This window comes from Anas acuta, chromosome 1, assembly GCF_963932015.1.
Source record: "Anas acuta chromosome 1, bAnaAcu1.1, whole genome shotgun sequence".
Classification (NCBI taxonomy): Eukaryota; Metazoa; Chordata; class Aves; order Anseriformes; family Anatidae; genus Anas; species Anas acuta.
The window spans coordinates 42,181,294-42,207,536 of record NC_088979.1 but is presented as its reverse complement, the minus strand read 5'-3'; the positions used below and the strand labels follow the sequence as shown (position 1 = coordinate 42,207,536).

Here is a 26,243-nt window from a genome sequence, read left to right as displayed (position 1 = left end):
GTGAGCCTACCAGGGGAGGTGCCCTGCTAGACCTTCTCTTCACAAACAGAGAAGGACTGGTGGGAGATGTGATTGTTGGGAGCTGTCTTGGGCAGAGTGACCACGAAATGGTAGAGTTCTCCATTCTTGGCGAAGTCAGGAGGGGGACCAGTAAAACTGCTGTCTTGGACTTCTGGAGGGCTGACTTTGAGCTGCTGAGGACACTGGTTGGTAGAGTCCCTTGGGAGGTGGTTTTGAAGGGCAGAGGAAGGCTGGGCACTCTTCAAGAGGGAAATCTTAATGGCGCAGGAACGGTCTGTCCCCACGTGCTCAAAGACGAGCCGGCGTGGAAGAAGATGGGCCTGGCTCAACAGAGAATTGTGGCTTGAGTTTAGGAGAAAAGAGAGGGTTTACAATCTTTGGAAAAGAGGGTGGGCCACTCAGGAGGACTATAAGGATGTTGCAAGGCTGTGCAGGGACAAAATTAGAAAGGCCAAAGCTCATCTGGAGCTCAGTCTGGCTACTGCTGTTAAAGACAACAGAAAGCGTTTTTATAAATACATCAACGTGACAAGGAAGACTAAGGAGAATCTCCATCCTCTACTGGATGTGGGGGGAAACTTAGTGACGAGAGATGAGGAAAAGGCTGAGGGGCTTAATGCCTCCTTTGCCTCAGTCTTTAGCGGCAATACCGGTTTTTCTCTGGATACCCAGTACCCTGAGCTGGTGGAAGGGAATGGGGAGCAGAATGTGGTCCTTATAATCCACAAGGAAATGGTTGGTGACCTGCTACAGCACTTGGATGCAAGTCGATGGGGCCGGATGGGATCCACCCAAGGGTACTGAGAGAACTGGCAGAGGAGCTGGCCAAGCCCCTATCCATCATTTATCAGCAGTCCTGGCTATCGGGGGAGGTCCCAGTTGACTGGCGGTTAGCAAACGTGACACCCATCTACAAGAAGGGCCGGAGGGCAGACCCGGGGAACTACAGGCCGGTCAGTTTGACCTCAGTACCAGGGAAGCTCATGGAGCAGATCCTCTTGAGAGTCATCACGCAGCACTTGCAGGGCAAGCAGGCGATCAGGCCCAGTCAGCATGGGTTTATGAAAGGCAGATCCTGCTTGACGAACCTGATCTCCTTCTATGACAAAGTGACGCGCTGGGTGGACGAGGGAAAGGCTGTGGATGTGGTCTACCTTGACTTCAGCAAGGCTTTTGATACTGCCTCCCACAGCATTCTCCTCGAGAAACTTGTGGCTTGGACTGGCATACGCTTTGTTGGGTTAGAAACTGGCTGGATAGCTGGGCCCAAAGACTTGTGGTGAATGGCGTCAAATCCAGTTGGAGGCCAGTCTCTAGTGGCGTTCCCCAGGGCTCGGTGCTGGGGCCGGTCCTCCTTTATATCTTTATCGATGATCTGGATGAGGGGATCGAGTGCACCCTCAGTGAGTTTGCAGATGACATCAAGTTAGGTGCGTGTGTCGATCTGCTCAAGGGTAGGAAGGCTCTGCAGGAGGATCTGGATAGGCTGCACCGATGGGCTGAGGTCAACTGCATGAAGTTCAACAAGGCCAAGTGCCGGATCCTGCACCTGGGGTGCAATAACCCCAAGCAGAGCTACAGGCTGGGAGATGAGTGGTTGGAGAGCTGCCAGGCAGAGAAGGACCTGGGAGTGATGGTTGATAGTCGGCTGAATATGAGCCAGCAGTGTGCTCAGGTGGCCAAGAAGGCCAACAGCATCCTGGCTTGTATCAGAAACAGTGTGACCAGCAGGGCTAGGGAAGTGATTGTCCCCCTGTACTTGGCTCTGGTGAGGCCGCACCTTGAGTACTGTGTTCAGTTTTGGGCCCCTCGCTACAAGAAGGACATGGAGGTGCTCAAGAGTCCAGAGAAGGGCGACAAAGCTGGTGAGGGGCCTGGAGAACAAGTCCTACAAGGAGCGGCTGAGGGAGCTGGGCTTGTTCAGCCTGGAGAAGAGGAGGCTCAGGGGCGACCTTATTGCTCTCTACAGATACCTTAAAGGAGGCTGTAGCGAGGTGGGGGTTGGTCTGTTCTCCCATGTGCCTGGTGACAGGACGATGGGGAATGGGCTTAAGTTGCGCCAGGGGAGTTTTAGGTTGGATGTTAGGAAGAACCCATTAGAAGCAATGTGATTTCACAGATAGACATGCAAAAATACTCCTTAAATATTGTAGGACTAGAATCTGCATGAATGAAATAGTAATGAAACAAGTTGCATCAGGGGAGGTATAAGTTGTGCCAGGGGAGGTTTAGGTTGGATATTAGGAAAAACTTCTTTACCGAAAGGGTTGTGAAGCATTGGAATGGGCTGCCCAGGGAAGTGGTGGAGTCACCATCCCTGGAGGTCTTTAAAAGACGTTTAGATGTAGAGCTTAGGGATATGGTTTAGTGGGGACTGTTAGCATTAGGTCAGAGGTTGGACTAGGTGATCTTAGAGATCTCTTCAAACCTAGACGATTCTGTGATTCTGTCCCTACAACTGTTGGTACAGTTGCACAGACACTATTTCCAAGCAGCAGCAGTTGTCTCTTCCCTCCACATTTCTGGTGGCAGCTGCAGGTGCTTCTTATGCTCTCTGACTCTTAACTCCGATTTCCTGGTAGTGTGTGGAGGCTTCTGGCCCACAAATATAGAATTACCTGATTATTGTATATCTTTTTAAAGTCCGGTGAAAACATGTTTTTGGAGAGACTGTTGGAATCCTGAAGTAATATCAGAATGAAAATAAGTGTAAAGAGTGGAAAAAAAATCTTAAACGTTCTTTAGAGTACAGAGCCTGTTGTACATACATGTATATACTCTTCCATTATGCTGCTTTGATTTGGGTCTTTTGCTGCTATCATTGTGACCATTTTCATTTTGTCTTTTAAAAACCCAGATAATTATACAAGGTCTTAAACATTTAAACCGAGCAGTTCATGAAGATATTGTAGCTGTGGAGTTGCTGGCAAAAGATGAATGGGTGGCACCATCCTCAGTAGTCTTGCAAGATGATGGCCAGAATGAAGATGATATTGAAACTGAAGAGGAGAAAGAAAACATTGTATGTTTGTTGTTTTTTTTTTTTTTACCACCTCTCTGTCAAGAGAGAGACAAAATCTGTAATATCCTGACCATTAGGTTTTAGATTTGCACATCTTTTTAATACTGCCTCCTAAAAGCTGTAATTGCCTCAAAAAATCTTGGAAAATTTATGTTTATTCTAGTCCCACTGTTGCATTGGCTATGTGAATACATGTATAAAACAGGTGCTTTTTTTGAGGGGTATTAATCCCTATCAGATATTCCCAGATTATTTTGTTAAATTACATAATTCCAATGTCTCTGAGTGGTAGCCAGGTGGCAGTATGCAAAGCTATATGTTAGTGTGTAGATTAGGAATTGCTGAAATAGGAGCAGATACAGTATTACAATGAGAGTCAGCTTTTAATGGCATTAGATATATTTGAAACCAATTGTAACATACTCCTCAGCTATTTGCAGTAATTCTGCTTAGTAAGTGCATGCATGTACATGTATATATGCCCTGTCCAACAAATATTTGCGTTTCTTTGAAAACAGAATCTTTCCACTGAACTTTATGGGAACATATATATTTATTACGGTGTTTAGAAGTACTGGAGAATTTTCAAGAAACATTAAAAAGATTCATTAAAAATCAGTAGGTTAGAAAAGAAAATGGGGATGCTTGGAGACAGTGGAAAATAGCAGAAAAAAGGCTGAAGAAATGCTGTTCTTTGTTCTGAAATTATGTCCATAAAAATTCTTACAGAGTAAGGTTTTTCACATTACAAATACTGAAATTGTTCTGTTTATGAAGCCATAATGAATTTATAGCATTATAGAGATAACATAACCTATTACCACCTACCACATAGGTTTTGAGATATGTGCTATAATCACACATGTTAACAAGTTCAAACAATTCTGGTTTTTCAAACCCTTTATTTTGTACCAGTTGAAGACTTCTGATAACAAGAGCATGCTGAGACCTACAGGAAAAGTAGTGGGTATTATAAAACGAAACTGGCGACCATTCTGTGGCATGCTTTCCAAATCACAGATCAAAGAGGTAAGGTAATAAAGCTATTGTAAGAGTAGATTTATATTATTATTACTATTACTATGTTAATTAGAAGTTATTTGTTCCTTTTTCTGTCTGCTAATAGGCAAGGCGGCACTTGTTTACACCAGCTGATCGCAGGATTCCTCGTATTCGAATAGAAACAAGACAAGCAGATACACTGGAAGGACAAAGAATAATTGTTGCTATTGATGGTTGGCCCAGGAATTCTAGGTATCCTAATGTAAGTTTGTGTTTCCTTCTGAACTTTTATATATCTGACTTAAACTTGTTTATTAGGTAAGATGTTTATTATCTGTAATGCTGAGTAACTTGAAAAGGTGTTGACATGAATTGTTAAAGTTCTTTGTGTATTTTTCTTTAATAGCGCAAATTAAGGAAGTCCCTAAATAATTTAGTTTACTCTTGCTCCCCCTGAAATTACATGTCATCAAACCTAAAAACCCAGTCCTCAGATTCTGCAATGAAGCTATACTTCCTAACTATGGTGCTTTATCTAGACTAACTAGGGACTACCTTGTTTTAGTCTGGCTCCCTAGAAATGTCAACTTTTCCCTTCTGGCTTTGTTCATCTACACACCAATCAGCATCTTGAAAAGTAGTTTTAAGAACATGGGCCTAATTCAGTCAAATTATCAGGTGGGGCAGAGTTGCAAGTAATTAAGTTCTTAAAAGTTCTATATAAATAAATAGGAAAATATTACAGAAAATTTGAACATAAGCATCAATTTGTGCTGAACACTAGGTTTGGAAGGGGCTTCCACTGGCTTGTGTAAGAGTGTGTGGTTTGTAGTGAGAGCACAGGTGTCTCAGGCACATTTCAAGGTATGGAGGAAACTCAGAACATACAGAAAGAATGTTTTAAGACAAACAGCATTGCTGCAGAGGATGAGAGGTGTGAGTTAATGTGAGTATTAGGGAGTGGGATGTATGGTGCAGCACAAATTCACAGAAAAATTAGACCTTAGTTGTTTTGTGGCTTGTGGGAACAATGTATTTTCTTTCCTGCAAAACTGAATTTTCATCTTTACAGTTTTTTCAGTTTTAACTTTAGAGAGTTTAGTACCGTTGAAGCAAAAGAAAATAAAAAGTTCAGACCTCCTGAATCAGTCGTTTAAGATGAGAAGGTTAAATGAAGAAGAAAATATGACTCCTACTGTGTAATTTAATAACTAATTTAATACTAATAATCTATGGAATAATAGTCTCAAATATTTAATTACTTTTGATCAAACACGATTGGCAGTTGGACTCACAGGTTCCTTCCAACTGAGCTATTCTATTCCATTATTCATTACAGATGCCTGCAGGCCAGACCTGCTCCTGTTCAGCTTGTTAGTATATATGTAGCCCTCATTTCTATGAACAACATCTCTGCTACCCAGTGGTGGCTGTCCTGAGCTTTATCAACTCTGTCATGTTCAAGTCCCAGTAGGACTAAAAGACCAACAGGGTTGTTTGAGATGTGTGTGAAGTCTCAGCAGCTTGTCATCCTGGCAAAATAAACAGCTGTGTACAAGTCTAACAGCAGTACAGCATCTAATCATGGAAGGCTTATGTGGAGAGTGGAATTAGTTGTGTGAATACTAAATATGGCTCGCACCCAAACAAAAATTAGCTCTGTATTTACAAAAAAAAAAAAAGCATATTTTCACTTTCATGTACATAACACGTGTATCACATGTGCAAAGAAGCAAATCCTGTTCAGGTCTCAGAGATGCAGACACAGTAGGCTTAAGGTATTACTATATAGTAAATGTATGCTGTAGATTAAAAGAGATGAAATAATACTTTAAATAATTTCTGGAGAATGAAACAGTATCTGCAGGAATACCTTAAAGCTGCAAGTGTGTCACGGAGATTTGGCTTTGTTGAAACACTATTATTGAAATAGTTGGTGTATATGACAAGTAGAAATCTGTTTTATGCTAGCTAGATCATTAAATAAGCCCAGACACCTGTTTGCAAGTTACAGAAGTGTGCTGCTATTGCCATGTTATGCATCTTCAGTATATGCTACATTGTGGTTGCGCTACTTAAAATGAGTTATAAAGAATGATTTCATTAGAAAAAATACATTTTGAAGTATTCATGTTAGAAGCATTTCAAATATTTAATTACTTCTGAGCAATTGGTATTGCTTGATGTTCATGCATATATGCACTTGTACATATATATATTTGTGTGTGTGTACATACGTTATATATATACACACACACACAAGTATGTTGTTTTTCAGGGTCATTTTGTAAAGAACTTGGGAACTGCTGGAGATAAAGAGACTGAGACAGAAGTTCTTCTGCTTGAACATGATGTCCCTCATCAACCTTTTTCACAGGCTGTCCTTAGTTTCCTACCAAAAATGCCATGGAGCATTACAGAAAAGGTAATGGATTTTAATTATTACAATAATTACTGTGCCTTCTCCTTCAAATCAAACACTGTGACATTCCCAGTTATTTCTGTGTTCTAAAAATAGAGGAGAAATGTTCTCCAAAACCATTTTTTTCTGGACTTTTATCCTGATTTCGTGTGGAAATCATATCTGCTTCTGCAAGATTTTTGTGTTTTGGCTAAAACTGATTGTTAGGGATAGATGTTTTAAAATTTAAAATAATAATAATAAAAAACCACACACAACTACCACTACTACTATAGAAGGTTTCATTTAAAATGTAAAACAAAATTACTTGACAAGGATAGGAGTTTACAATTCCATAATTGTGAATCATAGAATATCATAGTTGGAAGGGACCCATAAGGATCATCGAGTCCAACTCCTGGCACCGCACAGGTCTACCCAAAGTTTTAGAACGTGACTAAGTGCACAGTCCAAACGCTTCTTAAATTCAGACAGGCTTAGTGCAGTGATTACTTCCCTGGGGAGCCTGTTCCAGCGTGCAACCACCCTCTCGGTGAAGAACCTCTTCCCAATGTCTAGCCTAAACCTCCCCTGCCCCAGCTTGACACCATTCCCGTGGGTCCTATCACTGGTCACTAAGGAGAATAGATCTGCTCCTGCCCATCCACTCCCCCTCGCAAGGAAGCTGTACACTGCAATGAGGTCTCCCCCCAGCTTCCTCTTCTCCAGGCTGAAGAGGCCTAGCGCCCTCAGCCGCTCCTCATACGTCTTCCCCTCTAGGCCCTTCACCATCTTCATCACCCTCCTCTGGACACTCTCCAACAACAGTTTAATATCCTTCTTGTGCTGTGGAGCCCAGAACTGCACACAGTACTCAAGGTGAGGCCACACCAGTGCCAAGTAGAGCAGGACAATCCCTTCCCTTGACTGACTAGAAATGCTGTGCTTGATGCACCCCAGGATATGGTTGGCCCTCCTGGCTGCCAGGGCACACTGCTGGCTCGTATTCAGCTTGCTGTCAGCCACAACCCCCAGATCCCTCTCTGTGGGGCTGCTCTCCAGTGTCTCATCACCCAGTCTGTACATATTGCCAGGGTTGCCCCTTCCCAGGTGCAGGACCCAGCACTTGCCTTTGTTAAACTTCATGTGGTTGGTGATCGCCCAGCTCTTCAGTCTGTCCAGATCTCTCTGCAAGGGCTTTCCACGCTCAGCCAAGTCTACAGCTCTTTCAAGTTTGGTGTCATCGGCCAATTTGCTCAGAACACCTTCTAGTCATGCACCCAAATCATTTATAAAATCATTGAAGAGCACTGGGCCTAAAATGGAGCCTTGAGGGATCCCACTAGTGACCATCAGCCAGCCTGATGTGGCCCCATTTACCACAGCCCTTTGAGACCTGCCCATCAGCCAATTGCTCACCCATCGTATGATGTTTTTGTTGATTCTGGACATTTTGTCCACTAGGATCCTATGGGAAACCGTGTCAAAAGCTTTGTGTAAGTCCAAAAAGATCACATCAGCTGGTTTCCCTTAATCGACTAGATGGGTGATCTTATAAAAGGAAGTCAGATTTGTTAGGCAGGACCTACCCCTCATAAATCCATGTTAGCTGGGACCAATGACTGAATTGTCCCCCAGGTGCACCTCAGTAACTTCAAGGATCATCTTCTCCAGAATTTTACCAGGCACTGACTTGAGACTGACAGGCCTGTAATTGCTAGGGTCTTCCTTCTTGCCCCTCTTGAAAATTGGCACAACATTTGCCAGTTTCTAGTCTACTGGGACCTCTCCAGATTCCAAAGACTGTTGAAAAATAATTGAGAGAGGTTTTGCGATGACATCAGCCAGCTCTTTAAGCACCCTGGGATGAATCCCATCCAGACCCATGGACTTGTATGGATGCAGGTAGAGCAGCAAATCCTGCACACAGCCAGGGTTGGTTGGGATTTTATTATCCCTACTATCATGGTCCTCCCGCTTAGGGCACCCTGGGTCCTGAAGCCCATCATCAATGTTGAAGACAAAGGCAAAGAAGGCATTAAATGTTTCTGCTTTGCCTATATCATTGTCTGTGAGGTGACTATCCCCATCAAGTAGAAGACCTATGTTTTCTTTGGTCCTCAACTCAACCACTTCATTGTCACTGTGGCCAAGACGGCCACCAATTGCCACGTCCCCCACAAGACCCTCTCTGTTCTCCAGCAACAGATCTAGGAGGGCACCTTTCCTAGTTGGCTCCCTTAGCATCTGCACCAAGAGTTTATCATATAAGTGGACCTGCTTGTGTCAGCTGTGTGGTAATCCCAGTTGACGTCTGGCAAGTTGAAGTCCCCCATGAGGACAAGGGGAATTGATCTCAAGGCATTTTAGTTCCGCATAGAATAATTCATCAGTGTTGTCATCCTGGCTGGGTGGTCTGTAATAGACTCCCACTACAACATCCCCTTTATTTGTTTGTCCCTTAATCCCTACCCAGAGGCTCTCAACTTTGCCATCCTCAGCTTGAAGTTCCACACAGTCCAGCCCATGCTTCACACACATCGCCACCCTGCCACCTCACCTGCCCTGCCTGTCCCTCCTGAAGAGCCTGTAACCATCTACTGCAGCACAACAGCCATAGGACTCATCTCACCAGGTTTCACTTATGCTGATGATGTTGTAGCTGTGAGACTGGGCCAAGACTTCTAGCTCATCCATTTTATTCCTCATACTGCGTGCGTTTGTGTAGAAGCACTTCAAATGCACCTCCCTATGCACAGCACCTTGTGGAGCAGACCAAAGGACCTCACTGGCACACAGTCCCTCTGATTCTAGGGCACCATCCCTTAGCTCATCACTGATTGCCCTCAGACTTCTCCTTGCTACTTCATCATTACCAGCCTGAAAGAGTAGTGGGTAGTAGTCAGTGGGCCGTACCAGGCACTTGACTTTCTCAGCAACGTCTCACACCCGAGCCCAAGGGAGGCAACAGATTTGCTGTGGGTTGGGTCCTTATGGCACATTGGGCCCTCTGTCCCTTTTAGAAGGGATTCCCCCATGACAATAACCCTTCTTTCTTGGCAGGACATGCAGCAGTGTGGGGGGTAGGTTGCCTTGCCTTAGGCACCCTCCAACTGGGACAGGCTTTCGTCGACATCAGTTGTTTTGACTGACAAGTTCTAGAGCCTCATACCTGTTATACAAGGATAGATGGAAAGTGAGGTGGGCAGGGACAGGGCTTGCGTACCACCCCAAGAAGGAACCTGCCTCGTTTCCCCCCCTTGGCCTAGGTCCCCTCCTACTGCCTGGCAGGATGGGGGAACCTTTGTCTTCTGCGTAGCAGGAGGCACTTGTCACCTGTAAGGTTTTTGTATTTTGGTCTCACTAGATAGGTTTGTAACCAAATGCCATAAACAGAATAGTCTGAAGAGATTTCAGTATATCCCACTATAATCCATTTAGGTAACCAGAGAAAGAAGTTGATGTTTACAGAATTGCTTGTTTCAAATGCTGTTAGTGAATCTCAAGTTCTGCCCAGTACCTTAGGTACAGGAAACGGCTGCTTTAGAACGTACAGAACCAGCTCACCAGGGAACCCTGAACATCAACAGTGTTTGTTTGGGGGGGATTTCTTTTTCATTTGCTTTGTTTTTGGAGGTGGTCCTTTTTGATTGTTCATTTTGTGTGTTTGAAGCGGTCTAGTTTTATCACCATTTGTCACATACTCTGTGGCGTACTTGATTACAAACACAGGACAATTCCAGGGCTAGTGGTGGGCACAGTATGTGTCGCTTTAAGTTGTTAAGCAACTCAGCCTTCGGGCCTTATATATCCTATTCCTCCCCGATCAAAGTGAAACATATCCGTCTCCTTTTCAAGGCCAATAGGGCCTGGATCAAAAGGCACGTCCAGGTCACCAGGGGGCGTAACAGCAAAGGCCTGCGATGGCACTAGCGGCGGGGGGGGCGATGGTGTAGCAGCAGGATGGGTGGACGAGCCCGCAGCTCCCTCACAATCTGTCCAACCACACGTTTCCGACTGTGGTCCCACATGGGTTTAAGGCCTCAGAGATTGCTCGCCACGTACCGAGCAATCCCGCCACAACCTTGTCGTTTTTATTTGCTGAGTCCCACACCTTGACCTCAGTTTGGTCCCGTATTTCAGGATCATAAACCGTCTGATCGTCAGTGAAGAGAGTAAGCTGTAAGGTTACCAGGACAGCCTTTGTTTCTAAGGACGTATGATTCCCCATAACGCGCAACTGCTTACCTTTCGCCAGCGAGGGGCAGTTGTGTGCGAGGGGTCCGCTTCTCTCAGATTGAGCTTCTTCCCAGCTCTGGTGTGCCTATTTCCAGCGGCTTTCTGTACGAGCTTCTTTGAGGGGTTTGCTGAGTTTGGCCGAACCTATCTTCATGAGGCGATCAGTGTGCCTGTTCCCGTCCTGGTCCCTGTTCTGCTAGCCTGTCCCTATTCATTCCTCTTTTGTTTTTTGTCCGTGCTCCTCAGGGTGTCCCTGTTCTTCATGACCCTGTTCGGCGCCATTTGTGGCGTGACGACCACTCGGACACCAGGCTTCTGTTAGGATCAGTAACTGCTACTTCTTTATTAATGGCATAACTTCATCTCTCCCTCACAGAGGGCGTAACTTCGACCCTCATTGAGGACAGGCTCCCTTCTTATACCATTTGCCCCGCTGCAGTACTTTCCCACTCACTATTCATTGGTCAAACAACTTCGCCCGGCAACAGCAACCCCCCCGCTGCCATGCCCCGACGGCTGGAGAACAGGCAACCCGAGACGAGGCGCCTGCTGAATCACCTTTCTTTGTTCCCTCTGAACTCGTTACATTCTTGATGGCCTCATCGTTAAGAGCCCGATGTTATCACCAACCATGGGGTTTGTCGACCCCCATGCCCACACTCTCGAAATACTGGTTTCTTCTGAGCTTGGAAGCTGACAGTGTTGGCTGTCTAGTCAAAGATACAGATCTAAGATCTTTCTGTAGCCACTGTACAAAGGTAGATACCTCCAAAGTGTGCAGTTCCTTCCAGCTGTGTAGATATCAGCCTTGGACAGCTAACGTTACTTGAGAGCAGTCATTCTAAACAATTTATTTAGCTGGACAGCAGAGTCACAATTTCACTTAAAAAAAAAAATCTGAGGTGATGAAAACATTGTGGATTTATTCTTTCTCTTCCTTTTGCTATAAAACCACATTGCAGTACTTGATCATCTTCTGTCTCGTTTTTTTTTTATCACTATAGTTTTTACATCTTATAGATAAATAATACTGCAAATCATATGCTAAATAAAAGCCACTCTTTAAATGTTTGTCTGCTTTGGAAAATCTTACACAAAACGCCTTCTGAATGATCATTTCTACTTTGGTATGGAAGATGTTTTTTTCTTTGTTTTGTTTTTTAACTTCAGGATATGAAATACAGGGAGGACTTGAGGCATCTGTGTGTTTGTAGTGTTGATCCTCCTGGTTGTACGGATATTGATGATGCATTACATTACAGAGAAATGGAAAATGGAAATCTGGAGGTGGGTTCTTTGTTTTGTCAAACTAGTCATTTAGTATGTATTTTACAAGCAGTGCAGTAGTGGTAATAATAACTAATACCAGCAAAGCTCAAGATCTGTTGTGAAAGAAATTACTGGTGTTTGCACAACTGTAAGATGGGAATAAAGAAAAGACGTTCCATCAGAATCTCAGGGTGAATCTCTTCTAAATTCACCCTGCTGTCTGCTCATTTAGTATGAGAAAGTAACAATTTATTTACTGCTTTAGCTAACTGTAAACGTGGATATCTGCAGCTAGGATAAGAAACTGCTAGTAGGGCGAAGTTACAGCTGTAATAGCTAAGGACTGATTAAAAAGGCATTAAGAAGCTATAGGGTTGATTAACACTAGCTCTGCACCATTATATCTAATCTAGTTGTGCTTTCTTTGCTATAAGTTAATTTGTAGTTGTAATAGCAGAGAATGTCAACGTTGAAGATCTAGCAAACAGAGAAAAGCAAAAAACAATTTGCAATGAGCCTTGAAAAAAATGAAACAGATTGTTTGAGGCCCTTGGCAAGAAGAGTTGCATTGGTACTGAATGCAGCTTTCCACTAAATGTATGCATGCCTTTATTTTGCATAATTGCTACAACTATTCCTTTTTTTTTCATTTAAGAGCTTTTAACTATACCTACTGATAAATATAGAAGCTGCTAGAGGGAACAGGAAATGGGTAAATTGGCTTGTAAATAAAAACCTGAGAAAGTTTCTTTCATGTTGAAACCTAATTGTTTCATAAGATGTTTAATGTGATGCTTGTTGTTTTTTTGTTCTCGTTTTGCTTTATTGTTTTGTTTTCTTAAGGTTGGTGTACATATTGCAGATGTCAGTCATTTTATTCGCCCAGGAAATGCTTTGGATGAGGAGTCAGCAAAAAGAGGAACAACTGTGTATCTGTGTGAAAAAGTAAGTTTTCTATATAGACAGCTTTTTGTACAATTAATTTTTCATTGCTTTCCTTTTTAAATTCTTAGGAGTAGAGCCACTATCTCTAGACTAAGAAAGAAAAGCTCCTTTGGGCTGTGCTTAATTTGCATAACTATCAAAATGAAGTTGCTTTCTGTCATTCTACACAGCAAGACTTTTTTTTTTTTTTTTTTTTTTTAAATCAATTACATAGAGAATATGCCTTTCAACTCCTGTTTGATGCAAGAAATAACGTGTTCTAGAACTAGACTTCTGTTTTAATATAGATCTGAAACTGCAAAAGAAGTGACCTGTTTTTTGTCCTTTCTATTGTTTTTTTCTTATGGTAGTTAAATCTCTGTTTCCTGTGGTCTGTGTTTTTAAAACTGTATGTTTAGGTTTGTAGTAACTTATTTCCCATAGACCTGGTTCTTAGAAATAACTGTTGTTAAAACAACAAATAGCTAAAATAGATCTTGCAATGAGTTTCCTTTAAAGTAGTACACCTTTCTTTCACAAATCTGAGCTTTTTGTAGTGATAAAATCAAACTATTTCCAAGCTTTTATTATGGTTAAAAATTACAACATTAAGTATTTATGACTAGTCATACGTTTTATTCATTATTTTGCAGAGGATTGATATGGTTCCGGAGTTACTGAGTTCCAATTTATGCTCCTTGAGGTCAAATGTGGACAGGTATATGTATATGATCCATACTTCAGTCCTGACAAGAAACATCAGATGTGTGCATGTGGATTTTAACAGATTTTCCACCCCTCTCTCATAGGCTTGCATTTTCATGTATATGGGAGATGAACCATAATGCTGAAATTCTAAAAACCAGATTTACAAAGAGTATTATTAATTCCAAGGTTAGTCACATGAATATATATATATATATTGTTTTGAAAAGCTGTAGCCCTTCTTACAAAAGCAGTGATTAACAGACTTGATACTGAAGTTGTGTTTTTTTTCTCATTTCTGTTATTGATGTACTTTATTGGAATTAGCAAATGATGCTTAAATCCTAAAGCAAAGGGTATCCTGCCCTGTTCTAAACATTAATGTTTAGAACAATTGCAATGTTTTTTCTGCAATTACTTTGTTATGATATTTTGTTTAAGAAGTATAAATGTGTTGATATTTATTGGACATGGTTGCTATACACCATGAATACTGGTATTCAGTAGAGTCTGTAGGCGTTTAATACAGTTCTGTAAAATCAGACCTCTAATGTATAAAATATGTCTGTTATCAGCATTAAAAAAGTACTATAAACGCTTGAGTTTTCTTGGGGTCTTCTATAGATCTGTCCTGCTTTGTCCTTTATTCTTTGTAAATTACATACATTGAGGTATTGAATGTAAAGTTTTGTATTACTGTGAACCAGCTTTGACAACAAACTGCAGTTTCTGCAAGATAGAAATGTGTTCTTCTTTTCAGTGTTCAATTATGTATGTCTTTTTTTTTTAACCTCTTCAAGGCTTCTCTCACGTATGCTGAAGCACAGATGAGAATTGATTCAGCATCAATGAATGATGATATTACTGTCAGTTTACGTGGACTAAACAAGTTAGCAAAAATTCTGAAGAAGAAGAGAATTGATAATGGGTAAACCATGCTGTTGCTGTTACCTCTCCCCCCCTTTTGTCTATTTAGCGTCTATTTACAACTGTCAAGTTATATGTTGCATATGCCGATGATGTGTTCATTTTGCAGTGAAAATCTTTGGAAAGAAAAGTGTTTTGCCATTTTGATTTGCAGAAAAACAGTTATCTTTGTTCCCCTAAAAACACAAACTTGGGATGTTAATTTTTCCTTTGCAAAATGAATCAGCAATGTGGCTCTCTTACAGACATTATGCAAACAACCAAAGGAGTAGCATTTTAAATTTGAAATTGTGGAAGCTAATTGTGATGTGTTGCAGCATCACAATTTCTGCTATTTTGAACCTTAATGCCAGTCTTTTTTTGTTATGTTTTTCATAACAAACCCAGATGCTGTGCATAGGCCTGCAAGTCTGCTGCTGTTTCTGCTTTACTGTAATTCATTAATACCTCTTAATTGTCTTCCAGAGCTTTGACACTTTCCTCACCAGAAGTTCGTTTCCACATGGACAGTGAAACTCATGATCCTATTGATCTGCAAACTAAGGAACTTAAGTATGCCTTTTTATTTTATTTTATTTTATTCAATTGCTTAATTTGGGGCAGGGATGGGATTAAGGTATATTTAACTAACAGCATTTTCTTAATAGCGTACCAGGTTTATATAATAGTGCAAGTCAATAATCCTAGAAAAGATAGTTAATCAGTATTTTACTACAGTATCTGTGAAGTAAGTTTTGAACTGAATGTTTCATGTATGAATTTAAGTCATTGCTACTGATTTAAGGGAGCACTGGATTACGGATTGTCTACATCTCACTGACCTCTCTGAAGCTCTTCTACTGGTACTAACTAACAAAGGAGAGAAAGTAGAATTTGGAGTCATGCATGGATTACTGAAACTTTAACAACAGAACAGAGTGTGTGCAGAGTGATATCAGCAGTATTATTGAGGAGTTTTAGAAGCAGAGCTACTCATGCAATTTCTGGATCTATTTAATTACTTTCTGTCATACTACTACGTAGTTTCTGTGCTAATTTCTGCACCAAGTTGTGTCCACTGTCATGACTTCATGGTGTGCAGTATAGTGCTTTTAAGCTTCATACGCATGATGTTTGAATAGTGTTCTTAGGAAGAAGCAGTTTGTCTGTTGTTTTTTTTTTTTCAGATAGCAATGCTATCTTAAAGAGCATTTTTATCTTCATTTGTTATTTTAGTTTTTTTTTTCCTTCTGCCCCAGTGTTTGAACTTTACTAAATATTTGGTGTGCTTTTACTCTTGAAAATGTTTGTTTGCTTGTACTGTATGTTCAAAAATACTGATTTACTAGATATTAGTACATAATATTGATAGGATAGTGACATGTTTCTTCGCTAGACACACAAAACAAATACCTAATAATGCTTTTCTAACAATGCAAAATATTTTATGTTGACAGAGAAACAAATTCCATGGTCGAAGAGTTCATGTTGCTTGCCAATGTCTCTGTAGCACAAAAAATTTATGATGAGTTCCCAGAGTTTGCCCTGCTCAGGAAACATCCAGCTCCTCCCCCATCGAATTATGACATTCTTGTGAAAGCAGCAAAGTCCAAGGCAAGTTTTATAATTAATTCACTTAATTAGTATGGTAAAAAAGCTGCATTTTCTCTCTGGTTGGGCACTTACCAAAGAATAGGGGTTAGAAAGCAGTACTGTAAAAATGTGTCTTGCTACACTTTCTAACCACTGGTATCTGCAACAAGGTTCCTGTACTTCTGGGTGAAATCTTTTGTTTAAAATAAAAAAAAAAAAAAAAAAAAAAAAAAACTTTTTGGGTAACGAAAGCAGATCTTTCTGTCTGTTTTATTTTTAAATGTTACGCGCTGTGAAACATTTCTCCTTTCTAAGCTGAATGTGATTTTTGAGACGGTTTTTGGCTTTGGGTCACACACATTTCTAATCTGAAAATGATTTTAAAAGTAGTGTTTTACTCAGAAGGCTTTCCATGGACTAACTTTCTCTTAATTAACCAAATTTACTTTTAATTACTCCAGAAGAACCAACACAACTGGTATTAGCATGATATATATATACACACACACACACACATTTTTTTTTATTATTAATAAATACGAAGTCACTTTACCATGGTACAGGAATCACTTGATCTCTACATCGCCCTTTGTTGTCAGTAGTGTACATTCTGTTGATCTTGTGGTACTGCAAAGTAAAAATGCATTTCTGTTGTTTTCATGCTATCCGTATCAAGTGTCACTGGCACATGAGGAACAACAAAGTAGTAATGTTACAAATCACTTTTCCAAGTGTAAGTTTTAATAATTGGTGTGGGAAGCAAAAGAAGGTTGATTAGTGCTTACATGGTGCTTGGGTGAAAGTCTGAGTATGTTACAAATAATTTTTTTTGGTAGCTGTTTTTTATATACCTTTTCATATACCTATAACCAATACTGAGATGGAAAACAATAAAACCAAGAGAAATTTGTTAATATTGGCATCCATACAGAACTAAGAAACACTTCATGCTTTTTCTGAATTTGTAGGCTACTGACTTAGTTTTTCATTGTTTGAATAGAACGCAAATAATAATAATAAGAAATGCATGGGGCTTTATTTGTAACACTGTAATTCCTTAAGTTGTCTACACTTCAGAATTTATCAGGTATGATACTTGTTACAGTTGCTAGGATTGGCATGGATTTAAGTGTTGAAATTCAAATAACGATCTGTTAATATTTGCTTGTAATATCTAACTTTTTTTCCCTTTCTACAGGATTTGGAAATTAAGACTGATTCTGCAAAGGCTTTAGCCGAATCATTAGACAAAGCTGAGTCTCCTGCATCCCCATATCTAAATACACTCTTGCGAATTTTGACCACTCGCTGCATGATGCAAGCTGTGTATTTCTGTTCTGGAATGGATAACGATTTTCATCACTATGGTTTAGCCTCACCTATTTATACCCACTTTACCTCACCTATTAGAAGGTACCCTTATTTTACAGTAGTTTTTGAGAACAAAGGTGATTTTTTTGTTAAGAAATATTTTAGATGGTGGTGGTATCTATTCAAAACAAAATAATGTGTTTGTTCAGCTTTAGATTTGTATCGGTGAAACATCATTCTTAGTCCAATAATAAGGCTTTATTTCTTCTTCTAAGTGCTCAAAAGTACAGGCTGTATTGGTGGAATGTAATAAAGAATTTCTTAGATGAAAAAGAAAACAACGCAGTTTATTTTCTCTCTGCAGAGCATATCTTTGGTCAATAAAGGGAATGTGATCTTGAATTAATACAGGGAGATATCAGCAGACCATCGGTATTACAAAGTTTTTTTGATCTGTAAAATTTCTAAAAACAAAATTATATTCAGAAATGTAATACAAAATGTTTTGACACGTCACTGATCATCTTTGCAGGTATGCTGACATTATAGTACATCGACTTCTGGCAGTGGCCATAGGAGCCGACAGTACTTATCCAGAACTTACAGATAAACACAAACTATCAGATCTGTGTAAAAATCTTAACTACCGGCATAAAATGGCTCAATATGCACAGAGAGCATCTGTTGCATTCCATACGCAGGTAAGTAGTTCTGAGATGGGAGCATGAATGTTGCCCTTAAAGGAAGGGAGGAAATACTGAGTAGTAATAATCAGATTGTTCTTTGTAGATCAGTAAGTCTGCAGTAATCGTTAAGAATGAATGCTGTTTATTTGAGGAAAAGCTTCAACATTACATTGCTGGTACTGAAAAAATGGAGAGTTACATCTAGAGGATGCTTTTTAATTTTTATTATTTTTTAAATAAATATGATGAATGCTTGATACTGCAGTGATACTATAAATAGCTAATATAATGATACGAATCTGCTTTTAAATATATGGTGAGTCATAATCTCTAAGTATAAATTTATATTTAGTATAAATATTATAGTATAAATGCATATTTATATATATTTATGTTTTACTCTTTTTAATTTGGTGTATTTGTCATCCAGAAGAGAATGTTCTAATGTTTTTTTTATTGTATCTTCTGTTAAAGCTGTTCTTCAAAACCAAAGGAGTGGTGAATGAAGATGCATATATATTATTTGTAAGAAAAAATGCAATTGTGGTTTTGATTCCCAAGTATGGGTTAGAAGGAACAGTCTTCTTTGAAGAAAAAGATAAACCAACACCAAGACTTGATTACAACAATGAAGTAGGTTTTGTAATGTTTACTAATTGTCTTTTTTTTTTGATTTGGTAATTGAGCGGAATGACTAAAATCTATTTTAGTTGGGTTAGGTGGTTAATAGAGGCTCTTCTAATTTCAGGTTTATTTATCTGTAGTAATAGTGTCACTGTGGTCTTCATAAGTTTAACCACAAATGGTCCTGACAGAAGAATGTGTGGTGTTGACATTGATTAATATTAGATATTAATAATCTATTCCAGAAATTAAACATAGTACCTGTACCATGACACTCGGGGCATTCAGCACCATAACTCATTACATGTTAATGAAAATGAACACATTAAAAACTATGTATAGAAATATTTATTCATATAAAAATGTAAGACACATTATAAGCAGTAAGTATTTAAACAAAACTTTAATGTTTAGGTACCGTCACTTACTGTGGAAGACACAACGCTACATGTATTTGACAAGGTTAAAGTGAACGTTATGTTAGATGATTCCAACATCCAGCATCAGAAAATTCGGATGGTATTGGTAGAACCAAAGGTAAGACAAAAGCTTTGTGATTTGTAGCAGCATATTACCCTTCAGTAATCTTAAAATGTTGTCAGGATAAAGTAAAATTTAACCTAAAAGGAAAAAAAAAAAAACAACAAAAAACCACATCAGCAGATTGTAGTGATTTGCTTCTTATATACTTTCAATAAAACACAGATCTGTTTTCTACTAACTGTTGAAAAGGATAAAGGGTTCTAAATAAAACTTCCTTTCTTGGCCCATCAGGAATATTTCCAGTGATGGGAAAGATGATGATTCACTGAAATAGTATCTCTTAAATTTCATGTTTCTGTAATCAGATCTCCTCTTTGAAATTCTTCCAAAACTGAGAACTTTTTTTTAGCTGTAGTAAACTACTGCCCAGCTATGCTGGGTAGCTCAGAAGGAAACGGCATGATTGAGCATGGAGAGGTGCATAAATAGCAGTCCTTTCTTACCACAAATTCCACAATATGAAAGTCTCTTTTGATAATGTTGTAAGACCTATAATGTCATAATAAGTGTATGTCTGGTCTTAAGACTATTTCTGACTTGCCTGCTTCTCACTGCATCTGTGACTCTGGGGTTTTCACCTGGGCTCATACGTCAGGCCTGTTGAGTGTTTTCCATGGCATTACAAGATTATGTACTTTCATATAAGCTGCGTGTGATTCATCTGGGAGACAGATGGTTGCAGTATTGAGTATACATAACGAGTATATGTCATCATGAAGGAAAAAGAAAAGTGGAAATAAACAACAGGTCCTTGTTTATACAAACGTGTTAGTTGTTTTTTGTTTGTTTTGTTTTGTTTTGTTTTTGTTTTTTTTTTTTCTGAAAAATCATCTGTTTCCAAATGCATGCAAATATTTTGATGTCTGGTGACAAGCAGTCCTCATGATTTCAAAGAGCAGGAGCAGACAACGTTTGTAGTAGTAAAAAAAAACAACTCTGTGTTCTGGAGCACAGCTACTAGTTGAGCTGCTTGTGCTCACCAAGTGGTGTTCGCGAGAGCTGCTGTTGTTAGGCTCAACTCAAGAACACTGCTGTTGGCGTTGACTCCAGTCCGAGGGTCATACTTTGTTCTTTGAAAACAGAGTAAGCTCATGCAAGTTCTTTTTTTATTACTATTTTTTTTCCTTCTTTTTTTTTTCCTTGTCCCTTCCCTTCTGCTTCCTATACTATTTCTGGAAAGGTCCTTGGTCTGTAATTAAGTCAATACTGTAAGTTTAGCTTATCCCTTGATACAGGAATGACCATACTGGTTAATCCAAACTAATTTCTCTTCCTAAACATCTGTTGTTAGTAACTCTTCATAGTACGGAAAGAATATAGGAACAAGACACACATATACATTCCCTTTGTGCCCGTTCAAAGCTTTCAGCAACTTGGGAATTGTATACGATCTCACTGAGAAATGTTGTGGTGATAATGATGGAGCCTTGTTCTGTGACATTGTTTAATGACACACACCCACCGCCTTAACTTAAGTTTCTGGCTCTCACAGTGTCTTGTTAAGAGTGTTCTGCAAGTCACCATATATGGGGGAAAAAAAACTTTTTCAAGCCTGATGCCTAATACCGTTACTTGATAACATACTTCTGGAGGTTTCTTCCAACCTAGACGATTCTGTGATTCATAATATAGGGAATAAAATACTAATTTGTTAATTCCATGTACAATCCCTATGCCACTCAATTCCATGTACTTTATCTACTCTGTTAGCTCTTGGTTTTCTGGAAACTATCTTGTTGGTTTTTTTTTTTTGTTTGTTTGTTTTTAATTTTCCTTGTCACCCTTATGTTGCTGTAGTTCTATTATGAGTTTTGAGCTGGGAGGAACAGAATTACAAGCATGATTCAGAACGTAAGCATGACACAGATACGTACAGGATCACATTTTCTGTTCTGTGTGGCATTAGATGAGAACACTTTGCATCACTGTGCATTTCTTCTGGTATTCAGACCAACTTGAAGCAATGAGCTTATACACATGAACCGTTGCTAGCTGACCATTTTTCTACTTGAATTTGGAATGGATGGAAAGTGACAGGACTTAACAATGTCATTATTACTCTTTACCTCGTTTGTTCTGAAGCTCTTTATTAAATTATAGTTGTCTATAGCCGTTTTTTTTGATCTAGGCCTTAACTTCTTTTACACTCAGTTTTGTATTTCTTCATTTGAATAGGATTTTAATTTCAAGGATCTTTCTTGACTTGTAATACAAATCTCTCTACTCACTTTTTTTTAAACTGCCCTCTTAATTCTATTAATAAATTGTATATGACTCCCAGTTGGTTCTTTTTTAAAGTTCCATCTCACTCTGAAAGCATTCTATCATTTTTGCAACACCTTTAATGAAGGTTTCATTAAATCCCTTGATATAGCTGCTGTAATACATTTTAAGTTGTTTGTTTGTTTGTTTTTTGCTTCTACCATGATGGTGTATTTGAGTAAGTAGGCTGAAATGAATATTACAAGGATGATTCTGTGGGTAATCTCTTAAGCAGGTCCTCAGGCAAGAGTTGTTTTTCATGGCATCTGTAACTCTTTGCTCTAGGAAAAGGCACTGTTACAGCATCTAGAAAGCTAGAGTGTGTCTTAGTGCCTTTAAGTACCATTTATGTATTGATGGTACTTATTTAGCTCTATAGCTTGTCATTATTATTACCATCCTAGGTAACTGACCAAAACCCTAGCCTTAAGTGCTAGTGTTCATAATAGTGGTATTGTTTTTAAATCCCTGCATGGATAACTGTGTTACTCTAGTACAATTAATTTAATCTTATTAGAACATAACTTGTCTTCAGCATGCCTCTTCTAATGATGTATATTGTTGTCACACTCATGTAACTTGGCATTGAAGTCCTAGTGATTACAGAATCACAGAATTGTCTAGGTTTGAAGAGATCTCTAAGATCACCTAGTCCAACCTCTGACCTAACACTAACCAGTCCTCCACTAAACCATATCATAAAGCTCTACATCTCAACATCTTTAAAAGACCTCCAGGGATGGTGACTCCACCACTTCCCTGGGCAGCGCATTCCAATGCCTCACAACCCCTTCTGTAAAGAAGTTCTTCCTAATATCCAACTTACAGGGAGTACAGGGGGACAATCACTTCCCTAGCCCTGCTGGCCACACTGCTTCTTATAGAAGCCAGGATGTTGTTGGCCTTCTTGGCCACCTGAGCACACTGCTGCCTCATATTCAGCCGACTATCAACCAATACTCCCAGGTCCTTCTCCGCCAGGCAGCTTTCCAACCACTCATCTCCCAGCCTGTAGCTCTGCTTGGGGTTTTTGTGCCCCAGGTGCAGGACCCGGCACTTGGCCTTGTTGAACTTCATGCAGTTGGCCTCAGCCCATCGGTGCAGCCTATCCAGATCCTCCTGCAGATTAGGTTCCTTGCATCGAACTCCAGAAGTACCCATTACCTCTTCATTCATCAGGCATCGCAAGTTGGCTTGAGTGTAGCAGAACATTCATGCGGGTGCTGTTGGTCTATTTTTTTTGTGAACTGTACTTAAAGGGTATTTCATTCTAAAGCTGCTTCACTCTTCTGCTTGAATGGTAAAACTTCCCCTGTTCCCAAAGAAAGCATAGCATACTTCTTAACCACCTCTTTCCTAGAGGACAATTCAGCCTATCTCTGTAAAGGTACAGGCTTTTCTTCTATTTCCTCCTTGTTTTAGATGGTATTTTTTCTACTTATTTTGAAGTTTTCATAGTTTCTACCAAAGCTAAATCTCTTTTTACTGTGCAGTGTCCTGAGCCACGTGCTGAGCCTGGCATGGCCTATTTGACAGTAATGGCACTTCAGGGAAACACTAGAGTAGGGATTGTTTTAATCTAACAATTTTCATTTTGCTTTTAAGACCTTTTCACCTCTCCCTCATTCATGCCCACCAGCTTTTAACTATTTGCTGAGGTATGTATTGCACCATAGTCTTGTGCAAAAGAACAGCTGGCACTTCAGGGGGGAGGGATGCTGCTGCTTGTGTCTCCCTTATTTTTCCAACTCCAGTTTAGTGTTCTAGCTGTGATGGTTACATCACGATGGTAGAGTCCTTTTTAGATGATTACTGTAGTATTTTCCCATGTTGATAAGAGTATTTGTAGGAGGTAAATTCAAGTATTATCAGCACAATATAAGCTAAAATTCAGTTTTGACTTTTTTTTTTTTTACTGTAGATACCAGGAAATGATGTGCCTGCACAGCTCTCTACAGCGATGAGCAGCAACAGTGAACCAGAAAAAAAGAAAAAGAAGCTACAACAATAGCTAAGTAGAATGGTTAAAACCGCATATGAATTATTTGTATTTCATTTTCCCTATGGGCAAAATGATGGAAACAGTGCTTACTTTTAAAGTACACTTTTTAATAATTTGTAAAACTGCTTTTTTAACTGTTTTTATGAACGTAAAGGACAAAAGTTTTTTAACCAAAATTGTAGCCCTGCTTATCTTATGGAGGAAAATAAATACATCTCCAAAGTGATGAAATTGATGAAATAGATGAAATAGTCATACTGTGTTTTTCTGAATAACCTTCTGGACCCTTGTCATCTTAAAAAAAAAAATAAAATAATGTAGATGTTATTGAACAGGACATAGCGTATATTTATTTTCTGTACCTCCCTTTCTTAGAAGTTCCTATTACTAGTGAAGGAAATACTTAAGAACAAATTTGTTCAGCTGTGAAGAACAATTTTTTTGCTGTAAAGTTGTTAGAAAATAATGATGTCTTTAAGAGCAAGAAAAATACTATTTTCTATCTGTTCTTGGAATTCAGCCTGTCCTAAACAAATAATGCTGCAGGCTCGTGAACATCCTTGAAGGGTTAATATCCTGTGTTTAAAAAAAGGGAAAAGCACAGTAGAAAAAGCCACCCCTCTTCACTAGTAAATCTCATTTCTGTATCCACACACTCATTTGTTCTCAGTTGTTCTGAGAGTTAGAATACGCTGCTTCAACCCTGATTCATCTGAGGAAGATAATGAAAGTGTACCCCATTCAAGAGACAGCCTGAACAGCCATGCTAGAAATTGACAGCAGGAATTCACTCTCATAGTGAATTCTGCAAGCTAACCTAAGTAGACCTGCAAGTAAACCTACGTCATGCCTAAAAAGAACAGTAATGCAGGGCAAATCTACCCTTTTGCAAACAAGGGCAAAGAAAGCAAGCCTAGAGGAAGCTCTGCAGCTCAAGACAGCTAAGAAATAAAACCTAACGTTCACAAAAGCTAACTAATACAATAGAAGGATTTCTGAAATTGCCTTATCCTGATAAAGTAAAAAATGGCTTACGTAGCAATGAATAATCTGAGTTACATTAATTAAAAAGCAAGCCCACATCTGCGGGTGTCCAATTAACAAAAAAAAGTTTCAGCCACATCACCAGAAGTTTCAGGCTCTCCTTCCGTAAAAAACAAAGGCTCTCTCTTGGAAAATAAATGCCATAGACTTAATTTACCCTCTGGAAAAGTTCTTTCCCACCAGATTGGGGTGTTGGAGGTATGAGTGATTCTGTGTGCACACTTGCACAATGTGTAGGTAGAAAAGATGAAACCATACCACCGTACAGGTGTTCACCTTTGTCCTATACCTTAAAGCAACATCAGATCATTGCTTACCCTCAGATAAACTGTTTTAAATGTAACATTTTGGTACTATTTTAAATTTTATACCAAAATCCAAAAGTGAAGATTGTCACAGTGATAAGTCTGGTTTGCATTGTTACAGTATGGGCAAGTTAGGATACAAGGTCTGATCTTACTCTTTTTTTTTTTTGTAAGTCACATTAGATTACTTGGCTATGTAGTTATGTTTTGTGCTGTTGGGGATGAACAAAAGTAACTTTAAGTGTGCTCCCAGAGTCAGTGGTAAACTCTGACCACAGCAACTAGAGATACCAAACTTTCAAGGTGGTAGCTATTGAATTCTGTGAGTTCATTGCAGTTGAGCTATCATCTTCCGAAGTGTCTGGGAGTGTAGTAGCTTTCATTCTAGCCTCAGCACAGACTTGTTCAGCCAATCCCAATTCCCACCTCCCAGAGTCCAGAAACCACAATCCCCCATAAAATAGATTTTTCTCCATGATCTTTGGAATCATTGCCCATGAACTGCTAGTCACTCAGTGGTTTTCTTAATGAGGGGGTCACAGATACAACTGTTGTTTAACAATAGTTGCTCAGCTCTGTGAACACTCATTACAAAGGATTTGATCAGATTTTCTAAAGACTTCAAAAGGAGCCAATTAACATGATTAACTGATCACAATAGAGAAAAACATTGCATTGGTTGAGATGTTTGAATCCCATTACCACAGGTCTAAAAGGCTTGCTTGGAAACTTTACAGATGAAGTCTAGTTTTAAGAAAGACATAGTACTGGGTATGTAACTGGTCCCAGACTTGTATGTATAGCAAGCTGCTGTAAACATAGAGCAAGCATGCCAACCTCACTTCACCTCCTCCCACAGTTCCCCAGTGCTCCCCACCCAAACAATACACACAGGCACCACTAAAGCAACAGATACTGCAAACTGCAGCAAAACACTGAACAATCTAAGGTATGAAGAGAGGTCTTTATTCTGCTTTGCTACTCCATTTACAATTATCCACATTATAAGACTCTTGTTAAAAACTACTGAAATTAATTTAATGTAAACAATGACCATTTTGTGCAACATGTGCCAACCAATGCATTAAGTACAACTAGAGAAACAGAATGATCAAATTATTTCCATGATGATTTGTACAGTAGGTTTCTACAACACAATTATACAAACATAAAAAATATGCAATTTCTCATAAAATAAATAATTCCAATATAACTGAAGACTTAAAACAGGATAGCAAATGCAGTTTGGGGGGAGGTGTCCTTAATTACTTCACACATACACCCGCCATTTTTGGTGTTACCTTTCCCTCATCTTTGAGGAAATACGTATAGAGGGTGCAATCAAACATTTTAGTGATTGCTTTTCCTTTTTTTTTTAAAAAAA

The 26,243-nt window shown here is 39.4% G+C and overlaps 1 protein-coding gene across 1 annotated transcript in view; it reads left to right on the top strand.

The window, feature by feature from the left end:
* The window catches only part of DIS3 (DIS3 homolog, exosome endoribonuclease and 3'-5' exoribonuclease), a 30,197-nt gene extending 6,350 nt beyond the window's left edge, over positions 1 to 23,847 (top strand). The window contains exons 6-21 of the mRNA XM_068676040.1: positions 2,879 to 3,043; positions 3,959 to 4,072; positions 4,170 to 4,307; positions 6,324 to 6,470; positions 11,856 to 11,972; positions 12,798 to 12,899; positions 13,532 to 13,596; positions 13,688 to 13,772; positions 14,384 to 14,511; positions 14,976 to 15,062; positions 15,947 to 16,103; positions 17,281 to 17,495; positions 17,926 to 18,094; positions 18,554 to 18,712; positions 19,118 to 19,240; positions 23,430 to 23,847. Coding sequence (XP_068532141.1) covers positions 2,879 to 3,043; positions 3,959 to 4,072; positions 4,170 to 4,307; positions 6,324 to 6,470; positions 11,856 to 11,972; positions 12,798 to 12,899; positions 13,532 to 13,596; positions 13,688 to 13,772; positions 14,384 to 14,511; positions 14,976 to 15,062; positions 15,947 to 16,103; positions 17,281 to 17,495; positions 17,926 to 18,094; positions 18,554 to 18,712; positions 19,118 to 19,240; positions 23,430 to 23,519 — 2,061 coding nt within the window. The 3' untranslated portion in view covers positions 23,520 to 23,847. The remainder of the gene's footprint in view (positions 1 to 2,878; positions 3,044 to 3,958; positions 4,073 to 4,169; positions 4,308 to 6,323; positions 6,471 to 11,855; positions 11,973 to 12,797; positions 12,900 to 13,531; positions 13,597 to 13,687; positions 13,773 to 14,383; positions 14,512 to 14,975; positions 15,063 to 15,946; positions 16,104 to 17,280; positions 17,496 to 17,925; positions 18,095 to 18,553; positions 18,713 to 19,117; positions 19,241 to 23,429) is intronic.
* Positions 23,848 to 26,243: the final 2,396 nt, after the last annotated feature.